We start from the raw sequence: 11,785 nt of genomic DNA on the forward strand, positions 1-11,785 counted from the left end.
CGACAGCAGCTACACCACACGGAACCCTCACCTTCTCACATAAGCAACACACGACATGCATGTTAGCCAGCCAACCAGAGAAAGCCCAGACAAGGGTCAACAAAGGAACGCTGAACCCAGCCGCTTTCTTGGAGATCCTGGTATGGCGCCTCCTGGAATATAAGGCTTTTGGAAAGTTACTGTTTTAAGCTCGCTCAGCATTTCTCCTCTAGTATCTTAACTAGATATCAAGAAAAACTTGATCCAAAGGACTGGCCCAACCTGGATATATTCTAGAGTAGAAGGACAGCCGGAAAGAATAGAAAAAATAGTCAGCTGGGACCATGAAGGCAACATTAAAGGGTCAGAAGGGATGATACCAGGTAAAGAGACCATGGCTAGTGTTTTTTGCCTCTTTCTACTTTTATTTTTCAAATTTCATTTCTGTGAAAATGTATTTGTTTACATAAAAATACAAATCTGGGTAGCAACTGGGTATTTCAAGAAAACACCATGGACACAATTGTCTCCATTCCCACGGGGAAGTGACGGTGCTTTGATACAAGGGCCAAGGGTGCCCTCGTGTGGCCACGGAGGGAAATGCCGCGGCTGCAGCAGAAAGGAGGGGCTCCAGGAGCTGGTCATGAAGTCATCGGCTCCCTTCTTTCAAAAGGCCTTGGATTCCCCACAGGCTTTTCCACTCCTTGCAGTTTTGTTATTCCTGTCAGAACTTAGAAGTTCGAGTGCTCACATGGTAAGCTTTGATTTCCATCGAGAGGAAGGGCTTTATGTTTTATAAAAAATAGGTACTAATCTACACGAAGCTTCGGATGAGTCGAGGGCCACTGCAGAGCCGCAGCCCTGCCAGGACACGCGGCAGAGGTCTGGAGTGGGGACTGTGCGGCCGGGATGTGTGGGGAAGGAACCAAGCTGACGCAGGCAAAGCACATTCTGAAGAACAAAAGCAGCTTTAGTTTGCCTGGAAAACAGGCTCAGCTTCGGTCAGCTTCTGTCTCCACTTCCGTTATCAAGAGACCAGAAGCCGATTCTAGGGACCAGCAGAGAATTTAGGGTCACACCACAGAGATTTAATTTCATGCCAACCCAACATGAATGTGACCTCCCGACACATAAGGAAAGTAACACTCAAGATGATGACATATGAGTCAATAACCTATTTCTTCAAAGAAAACCTTTCCCGGCTGAACCAGAGGTATATGCAATGACGCAACCCACAATTATAAAGCACATGCACGACCAAAACAATGTTTAGATGTCCTTTCAAAAACATGTTCAATGTTCTCTCACTAGGTAGTCTAAGAAAATCTTCTCAGGGAAGGAAATGGAGACATCCAAATGCACAGAAGGCACTTGGCTCCAGACTGTGAAAGCCGGCCTGCTCATGGATTTTTTTTTTTTTTTGAGACCATCTCACTCGGGTTCTTTTTTTTCTTGAGACGGGGTCTCGCTCTGTCGCCCAGGCTGGAGTGGAGTGGCACGATCTTGGCTCACTGCAATCTCCACCCCCCAGGTTCAAACGATTCTCCTGCCTCAGCCTCCCGAGTAGCTGGGATTACAGGTGCGCGCTATCACGCCCGGCTACTTTTTGTATTTGAGTAGAGGTGGGGTTTTGCCATGTTGGCCAGGCTGGTCTCGAACTCCTGACCTCAGGATGTGCCCACCTCAGCCTCACAGTGCTGGGATTACAGGCGTGAGCCACTGTGCCCGGCCACTGTCACAGATTTTTTAAAACTCTAAGGTCATTAGCTTAACATCTATAAAATCTCCTCCATGACATGAAGCCTTAAACCTAGGGACAGAAACACACTGAGACGCAGAAACACCTTCTGTGCCTCAGCACACAGAGCATTCTCTGGAAATCCCTAAGACACAGACTTAAAGGCCAGTGCTGTGCCTGAAAGACGTTTTGAACAGGCAAGGAGTATAAGTCAATACACTACTGTTGTAACATGCAAAAATACTTGTAAGATGTTAAATGAAAAAAAGACCAGAATATAAAACTGAATATGCAGCGTGAGTACAACCAAAGTGAAACCCACACACTCACACACCCGGTCTATAGAGAGACTGGAAAGAAACGCGCCAATACCAACGGTGGTTACGTTACAGAAGGTTGGGACTAGCGGTGATTTTGTTGTTTTGACTTTCATTTTTCCAAATCTTGGATGAGCATGTGCCACTCTTTCATACTGAAACAAGCAAACAGTAAGTACCTACTACTTCCTGAGTGAATAGTTGCCACTTAAACAATTATCCTAAAATTATACCAAGGAAACTAGGTTTGGGTCCAGCAAAGGACTCAAATGTGATACTCACTCAAGGTAAGGCTAGTGGGATGGTGTGGGCTAGCACAGCAGAAAATTACTAGACCAGGGGAATCCACGGTCCTGAACTGAGGCTTGGCTCTGTGTGACCCTGGGTATTGGATTTTGCAGCCTGACACATGAATGCTTGAACTAGAATAATGATTCTTAACCCTTAGTAGGCTATTGACCCCTTTGTCTATGTCTGAGGGTTCTAGGAACCCTCTCTCCAGGAAAAAGAAAACACACACACACACACATGCTCACACACACATACACACACACACACACACTCACAGAACTTTTAGAAGTAACTCTAGGAGGCATGTGGACCCTCTGGAGGTCCACGGACCAAGTTAAGAACACTGGTCAGAGGCTGGGTGAGGTGGCTCACAGCTGTGATCCTAGCACTTTGGGAGGCTAAGGTGGGTGAACCACCTGAGGTCATGAGTTTGAGACTAGCCTGGCCAACATAGTGAAATCTCATCTCTACTAAAAACACAAAATTAGCTGGGCATGGCGGCACGTGCCTGTAATTCCAGCTACTCAGGAGGCTGAGGCAGGATAATCGCTTGAACCTGGGAGGCAGGGGTTGCAGTGAGCTGAGATCACGCCAGTGCACTCCAGCCTGGACAACAAGAGTGAAACTCCCTCTCAAAACAAACAATCAAAAAGCCACTGGTCAGTATGCTGTCTTCTCTAGCTCCAGCTCCACAGCCAAACTAAAACACCGTGGTTCCACTTCCTGTGTCTCTGCTGAGGGCCTGATCTAGCAGATGCCAAGATATGCCAAGGTCACCAGCTTCCTGTCCTAACCAACAGCCACCTCTCAGAAGGCTGGCTTAACTACTCAGCCCCAGTCTTCTTAGCAGATGGCAAGGAGCTCTGGCAAAGATTTTAGTCTAAAGAGAACCCTAGGCTGCTGATGCAACATCGAGGTGTTAAGTCAAGCACAGCAAAAGGTCACCCCTTTTCCGGGGGACTGCTACTGAACCCTGGCACTCCAGCTAGAAACGTGTTTTAAGGACACGGTTACTCCGGCCTCAGAACTCTCCAATGTGAGTAGGTAAGTACAGAGGGGATTACAAGTGAAGCCACAAAAAACAGTATTTGATCAGCAACAAAATATCTGAGACTTTCTTAAGCTACCTACAGCATATACTATTTGGTTCCATTTCTCATTTCTGTCATCAGCCGCTCACTCAGCTAAGCCCAGGATTCAAATAGGACCAGTGGTTTTTAATTTGTGAATATTCTTATATTAAAAACAAAACAAGCTCTACTTCAAATGTCCAAACAAAAATCATACAGTAGTAAAACTGCTACAAAATGGTACTTTCAACAGGCTGCAGGTGGGGGTACGGCTGCCTTCCGTGGGCCTCAGTCACACCCGGGGCTTTTGCTTACCTCATTCTGCTTCTGAAATAAGCAACATCAAAACAGCCGCGTGTCAGGAATGTGCCATTTACTGGGTACTCCCCAGACTCTGCTCCTCCTCCTAGCATTACCAGGGTTTCTCTCCCCGATTCCCCACCGCGTACCCACGGCTAGCTCCCTTCGTGGGACTGATGCAAGGTAGGTCCCATCTTGAAGAGTGACCTAGAAGAGGGTACCAGGGCCTCCAACTGGAGGCAGAGAGAGTCACCCCTCCTCCAGAAACACCCTTGGGTGACAGAGAGAGCATGACATTCTAGGCAGTGCTGCCCAGCCCAGACTCCACAGACCACCCTTCTGGCCTTGCAGAAGCAGTCCAAAGCTGAGGGGCCGGCTTGAGCCAGCTTGCAACCCCTCAGCAGTTTACTGAGGGCTTTTTGTTGTTACTGATGACAGCAATTCCTCCTTGTAAACGACCACGCTACAACTCCCTGTAACTCAAAATGCGGGAAGGCAGTGCGGGGAGGTGGGGGACAGATTCACAGGTTTTTGTGTTTGAAGATAATTCCACATAATGCTATTAATGGGCCACTGGTAGGATTCCTCTTGCCACCCCACAGGCCACTCCAAAGCAAGTTACTTTACTATAAACACTTTTCCAACTGTGCAAGAAGTTTCTAGTTAACTGGCAACAAGCCTGAAGATTTGGTTACGTATGTAGGTACAAAGCTGGTTCATCAAATCCCTGTTCTGGCCCTCAACCCAGTGCATTTCAACCAAGGCATCGTCCACCTCCTTCTTAACGTTTATCAAACACTTAAACAGGTACTGTCCAGCCACTCCTGGGAGGCCTTTCCCCCTTTCAGCCACTGGGCTGCTCAACTGCTCAGAAGCCTCTGGGTCCTGGGCTCCGTTGCTAGAGCCTTTACAACTTTCCAGAACCTCCACCCCTCCCTTTTCCTCACTCCTTTCATCCTCCGTGGGCTCCGGGGTTTCCTCCTGGGACAGGGACTCCTGGCTCGGGCACGGGCCCTCCACAGCGGCAGGCTCACCTTCCCGCAGAGCAGGCCCACAGGGAGCCCTCTCCCGGGGGCCCCTGGCCGATTCTTGGCTATTGCCAGACTCTTTGGGGGTGGACTTTTTCTCTTCCAAGGCCTGAATGACGTCCTCGGGAGCTCGAGGAACTTCTCTCAGCTGTCTCACTCGCTCTCTTTTCTTTCTCCTTAAATGAATCCAGGAGTTTTCTATGGCCGTTAGGAAAAGGCTAACTTCCTCTTTTCCACAGGGAACTCGTTTATGCTGGACCTGTTTGGAGGAAAAACAGAATTTTATGGGAAATCACTTTTCCCCTCTCTCCAAGCTCTCGATGAAAAAAAAGGAAACAGAGAGAAGGATCGTTATGAGCACTTCGTCAGTATGGTCACCCAGGTACCTTCAAATCGGTGAGAATTTGTTCAATCCACGCTGTGACAGCCACTATGCCTTCCGCCGTCTCAGAGCCCAGGGACGATGCTCTGAGGGACAATTCTTTCATCACGGATGCCAGCACCACAAACGTAATGGGCTTCCTTGGTTTCTCTAATTTTCTCCGCTTGCTTGGTGGTGACTGAAGAAAAAGGAAGCATGGAAAAGAGAAGAAAGTGATCCGAGTAATTAAACCTCATGCATTGTAATGAACTCAGAGACCATTTCCACAACTTCTGCTACCAATCACAGAGCACTGAAAACACAAAGGTTTTTCTATGTGTTATTTCCAGCACTTAAAACAACCCTGCAGGGTGCGGTCATCCCTGCCTATAATCCCAGCACTTTGGGGGGCCATGGCCGGATCACGCGAGCCCAGGAGTTTGAGATCAGCCTGGGCAACATAGTAAGACCTCCGTCTCTAAAAAAATGTTTAAAACTAGTCAGCCACAATGGTGTACACCTGTAGTCTCATACTCTGAAAGCAGAGGAGGGAGGATCATGTGAGCCCAAGACTTCCAGGCTGCAGTGAGCTCTGACTGTGCTACCACAATCTAGCCCAGGAAACAGGGTGAGACCTTGTCTCTTCAAACAAAATTTTTTTTTTAATTAAAAAAATAACCCCATGAGATAGAGTTTTGGCATCTCCCTATTTTACAAAAGGGAAAACTAAGATACAGAAAGGCTATGTCACCACAGCTCAAGGTCACATCGTAACTGCAGTTAGGACTGAACGCTCAACCCAAGTTCTTTCCAGCCGCACCACACTGCCTTTGTTCTGCCTGTCACGATGTAACTCCTCCAACTGCTAAACGTCCTTCATGTGCCTGTGGTACCCAAAGCAGACCTGCACGATTATTTCTTCCGTGACAACTCAAGGACCCTGGGGGCACTGTGTTCTTTGCTAGAAAGAACTGCACGGCATAAACAGCGTCAAGTTGTAGTTTGAGTTTATATTTGCTGAGGCTTGAGATAAAGCAGCCGGTGAACCACAGCTGTGAGATTACATGCAAGGAAGGATCAGGGCCACTCAGATCACATGGGCGGAGGAGGAAGACTCCTGAATCTTGGCTGACGTCAGGACCAACCCGGCGGCGAGCTAAGCACTGCCGTTTAGCTGGGGAGGGGGACATCAGCGCTGATGAGAAGACTGGATTTGAAAGCTGGTTCCAAGAAAATCATGAGTGGCATCTTCCATTCCATCTCAAGCTGGGACGGTGAATTATACCCACTAGAGGGACTCAAGTTCCACTTGAAAAACCAGTGGCACCGGCCGGGCGTGGTGGCTCATGCTTATAATCCTAGCACTTTAGGAGGCCGAGGCAGGCAGATCAGTTGAGGTTAGGAGTTCAAGACCATCCTGGTCAACATGGTGAAACCCTGTCTCTACTAAAAATACAAAAATTAGCTGTGCGTGAGGGCGCGCACCTATAATCCTAGCTACTCGGGAGGCTGAGGCAGGAGAACTGCTTGAACCCGAGAGCCAAAGGTTGCAGTAAGCCGAGATTTTGCCACTGCACTCCAGCCTGGGCAACAAGAGTGAAACTCGGTCTCAAAAAAAAAAAAAAAAAAAAAAAAAAAACCAATGGCACCACTGTATTGAAAATTTATTTTTTTATTTATTTTTGAGATGGAGTCTCACTCTGTCACTGGAGTACAGTGGCGCAATCTCAGCTCACTGCAACCTCCGCCTCTGGTTTCAAGTGATTCTCCTGCCTCAGCCTCCCGAGTACCTGGGACTACAGATGCATGTGCCACCACGCCCAGCTAATTTTTGTACTTTTACTACAGACAGGGTTTCACCATGTTGGCCAGGATGGTCTCGATCTCTTGATCTCGTGATCCACCCACCTTGGCCTCCCAAAGTGCTGGGATTACAGGTGTGAGCCACCATGTCCAGCCTGAAAATTTCTTTCTTTAAAGTAAAAACTTTAGGCTGGGTGTGGTGCCTCATGCCTATAATCCCAGCACTTTGGGAGGCAGAGGCAGCCAGATGAATTGAGCTCAGTAGTTTGAGACCAGCCTGGGCAACATGGGAAAACCCTGTCTCTATAAAAAATACAAAAATTAGCTGGAAATGGGGGTCTCAGCTACTCAGGAGGATGAGGTGGGAGGATTGCTTAACCCAGGAGGATGAGGCTGCAGTGAGCCGAGAGCCCACCACTGCATTCTAGCCTGACACAGAGGAGACCCTGTGTCAAATAAATAAGTAAGTAAACAAATACAAGTAAAAACTTTCTAAATGGCATTTTAAAAAATGACTCTTGGTTGCTGGGTGCAGTGGTTCACACCTGTAATCCTGGCTACTTGGGAGGCTGAGGTAGGAGGATCACTTGAGTCTCAGAGTTCAAAGCTGCAGTGAGCTATGACCACGCAGCTGCACTCAAACCTGGGTGACAGAGTGAGATGAAGAAAGACTCCCGGCCGGGTGCGGTGGCTCACACCTGAAATCCCAGCACTTTGGGAGGCCGAGGTGGATGCATCACCTGAGGTCAGGAGTTCGAGACCAGCCTGGCCAGCATGGTGAAACCCTGTCTCTACTAAAAATACAAACATTAGCCAGGCCTGGTGGCGCGTGCCTGTAATCCCAGCTACTCGGGAGCCTGAGGGAAAAGAATCACTTGAACCTGGGAGGTGGAGGTTGCAGTGAGCTGAGATTGCGCCACTGCACTCCAGCCTGGGGGACAGAAGGAGACTGTGTCTCAAACACAACAACAAAAACGATAAAAAAGAAAAACCCTAAGTCAGGTTTGAAGACTTTTTCTGCTAAATGGAATCGGATGACTGCTACTGATAATTCCCGTTGTACCTGGTAACACTGACAGCACACACACACGCACACACACGATAGGTTCTGATTATCGGGGGAGGTCTTCTAATAAGAACTAATCAGCAGCCTCACACTGCACACATACACAACCACCTAGCCAGTTTATTCTACTAGGAAACTGTTAAGAAAGGATAAAAAACAGTGTGTGTGTGTGTCTGTGTGTGTGTGTGTGTGTGTGTGTGTGTGTGTGAAGAAACTGCTCTTGAGAAATGAATAGTGGACTCTAAGACCTGTCTGGACCTGAACTTGTTCAATTATGTTTCAGACAAGATGAGACAAATTCATATTGACATTAAGACAGTCATATTGTTATTACTCAATCATCCTGCAAGAGAAACACAATTTCTAGTCTACTGAGAGCCTAACACTTTGCAGTAAGGAGCTTACAATAAGAGTATTAAGCTGGGGACGAAGTGTATGAAGCCGGTGTGTGGGAAGATGATGGGGGTCGAGAATCAGGACTCCCCATTCCCCGTCCCCACATCGAAGGACATGACCATGGAGAGCTTACTGCAACCTGGCCCCCCTCGCCAGCCCACCCTGCACAGCAAAGGTCATCTACAAGGACGGCTAAAAGGGCAGCTTCCTGTCTCTTCTCACAGGGGGAGCAATCATGTGCTCACAAATTCTGACCAGTAAAGTGAAGATACTGCTGTTTCTCATTATGCTAAAGCTGACCCGTGACACTCTTTCTCCAAAAGTAAGGATGGGCTTCATCACTTCCAGAGATTGAAAGAAGAAAATACATCTTTACCAACTGACAAGAACTCTATCAGGGATACTTTCAGAGTTCTGAGGAAGTCAGAAATCACAAAATCGACACTTACTACCCAGTTATCTTAGGATTAAAATGAAAACTTCCCTATCTCAAATATGGCTCCTTCACCTGCACCCTGACCCGACTTTCCCATGTACGATGGTCAGTCAACAAACTTGGGATTTCCGAAGATTTCTTTTTTAAACATTTTCCCTTTTATTTTTATTTTTTAAATAGAGAGAGGTCTTGCTATATTGCCCAGGCTGGTCTGGAACTCGTAGGCTCAAGCCCTCCATTTGTCTCAGTCTCCCAAAGTGTTCGGACTCCAGGCCTGAGCCACTGTGCCAGCTGCATTCCGGAAGATTCCTAATGAACCGCTTTAACATGCACATGCACACACATAATCTCAGGACTGTCTTCAATCTGGCTTTGCTCTACTGTAGAAACTAGACATTAAGAAACAGGCCAGGCACAGTGGCTCACGCCTGCAATTCCAGCACTTTGGGAGGCCAAAGTGGGCGGATCATGAGGTCAGGAGATTGAGACCATCCTGGCCAACATGGTGATAACCCATCTCTACTAAAAATACAAAAAATTAGCCGGGCGTGGTGGTGGCACACGCCTGTAGTCCCAGCTACTCAGGAGGCTGAGGCGGGAGAATGGCGTGAACCTGGGAGGCAGAGCTTGCAGTGAGCGGAGATCGTGCCACTGCACTCCAGCCTTGGCGACAGAGTGAGACTCCATCTCAAAAAAAAAAAAAAAAAAAGAGAGAGACAGACAATTCATACTCCAGGAGTTCTCAAGCAAGGCTTTTACATGATGAAAGATTAACTTAAGTATGGCTCCCAGCAGTTGTTCAGTCCCCCTCTTGTTTATCATGAAAATTCCTAGTGGGCAGGGTCACAGTAAAATATAGGATCAAGTTCTAAGAAATTAATAGTTAAATTCAACACCATAGGTCTCTGCTCGTAGGCAATTTTTACATTTTGCTGCAAACACTAGTACGTAGAAGCTGTCAGTTTTCCCCCAAGTGAAATGATCTTATTTTGCTAATATCCTTATAATTGCCAACCACAAATATTTTAAATGAAGAGTGCTACACTCAAACTGTCATAAGCTAGTTTAGCAGGCAAGGCATACATAAATAATGCAACATTTTAAAGTCTACCCCAAAACCAATCATTTACAATGGCTAATCCAGTTTAATGCAAAGAACTAGGTGAATTGACGGCTGATTTTTGGTTTGAAGATGCACTGCTGGAATGACAATGTGAGAGAAGCCGGGTGAGGAGTCATAGGTCCGTAGAGGACAACAGGTTTTACAATCTTTTGAATTCCAAGTAGTCAAGGAATGATCATCGATAAGGGAGGAACTGCAAGCGTTAAAAACACATTAGATCACAGAAGCCATCCATCGGGCAAAAACGAACAAACCAACCAACAAAAAACCAGTTCTTAAATTTTAAAATATGCTACGGAGCAGGGTGGTCTACACATTTCTTTTCTTGTCTTTTTTTTTTTTGAGACGGGGTCATGCTCTGGCACCCAGGCTGGAGTGCAGTGGTGCAATTATGGCTCAGCAGCCTCAACCTCCTAGGCTCAAGTGATCCTCCCACCTCAGTCTTCTGAGTAGCTGGGACTACAGGTGTGTGCCGCCGCGCCTAACTAATTTTTGTATTTTTTGTAGAGATGGGGATCTGCCATGTTGCCCAGGCTGGTACAAATTTGAGTCTTCACTTTAGTTTCTAGATCTCAATGGTGCAATCAGCCAAGAAACTGACATGTGGTATAGTTTGACACAGATCAGTGTCGCATGTTATATCTCTGTTAATTATGGCTAAGGCCAAAAAAAAAGCCACAGGCTGAATGAAATCATTAAATTCTCTCTAGTATTTGCAGGAAGAGAAGAGCCATTCTACAGAGAGATCTGATGCGCACGAAGCCACAACTTTTTTGTTTTCGCAAAGCAGCTTCTAGAAAAACCTCAAGGTTTGGAAAGGGGACAGGGCAGAGAGGAGACCCCGGTGCAGTGGCCTTCTGTGTTTTAAAAGAGATAGGGTGTTACAATGTTGCCCAGGCTGGCCTTGAACTCCTGTGTGCAGAGTGATTCTCTCACTTCAGCCTCCCAAGTGGCTGCAACTACAGGTGCACATCACCACACCCAGCCCATTTCTTTCATCTTAATCTGACAGGTCGTTGTTTAAAATGTCCTGAAATCATCCCCAGGATTATGTAAAAACAGTAAAAAGCAAAAATAGCAGTGGGGCGCCATGGCTCACGCCTGTAATCCCAGCACTTTGGGAGGCTGAGGCAGGCAAGACTCTGTCTCAAAAAAAAAAAAACAGTAAAAATAGCAAGGGGAAGAAAACTTACTGCAGAATGCTACCTATTTAAGAAGGAATGATTATAAATACATACATTTATTTCCTTGAATTTGAAAAAATGGGCTGGGCACGGTGGCTCATGCCTGCAATCCCAGCACTTTGGGAAGTCAAGGCAGGCAGATCACTTGAGGTCAGTAGTTCAAGACCAGCCTGGCCAACATGGTGAAACCCCATCTCTACTAAAAATATGAAACAAACAAACAAACAAACAAACAAGAGCCAGGCATGGAGGCATGCACCTGTAATCCTAGCTACTTGGGAGACTGAGGCAGGAGAACTGCTTGAACCCAGGCAGCAGGGCCTGCAGTGAGCCGACATCGTGCCACAGCACTCCAGCCTGGGCAACAGAGCAAGACTCTGGCTCAAAAATAAAAATACAAATAAAGGAACGATAAAGTATAAAATTGTTTAAATAGTAACCAATGAGGAAGTAAAGGATTAGGGTGAAGGAGATAGGAGAAAGAAGTTAAGACTTCTGATCATTCTTTTGAGATTTGATTTTTTTTTCATTTCACAGGTAGATAAATTAGAAATATATTATTACAAAACAAAATTAACAACAAAAAAGGCACTTCCTAAAAATCTGAAGTAAAATGTAACAAACAAACCTCTGTCCTTACTCCATGGCAGAAAATTCAGAGTGGAAACATTCCAAATGACTTTGAAATCCACC

The 11,785-nt window shown here is 46.5% G+C and overlaps 1 protein-coding gene across 1 annotated transcript in view; it reads right to left on the reverse strand.

Moving 5' to 3' along the window:
- Positions 1-391: 391 nt before the first annotated feature.
- METTL16 (methyltransferase like 16) overlaps positions 392-11,785 on the reverse strand; it is a 74,809-nt gene continuing 63,415 nt past the window's right edge. Inside the window, exons 8-9 of the mRNA XM_011956381.1 lie at positions 5,110-5,283; positions 392-4,982 (exon numbers count right to left, since the gene is read on the reverse strand). Coding sequence (XP_011811771.1) covers positions 4,359-4,982; positions 5,110-5,283 — 798 coding nt within the window. The 3' untranslated portion in view covers positions 392-4,358. The remainder of the gene's footprint in view (positions 4,983-5,109; positions 5,284-11,785) is intronic.

Source organism: Colobus angolensis, unplaced genomic scaffold (assembly GCF_000951035.1).
Source record: "Colobus angolensis palliatus isolate OR3802 unplaced genomic scaffold, Cang.pa_1.0 Scaffold110, whole genome shotgun sequence".
In the NCBI taxonomy this organism is placed as follows: Eukaryota; Metazoa; Chordata; class Mammalia; order Primates; family Cercopithecidae; genus Colobus; species Colobus angolensis.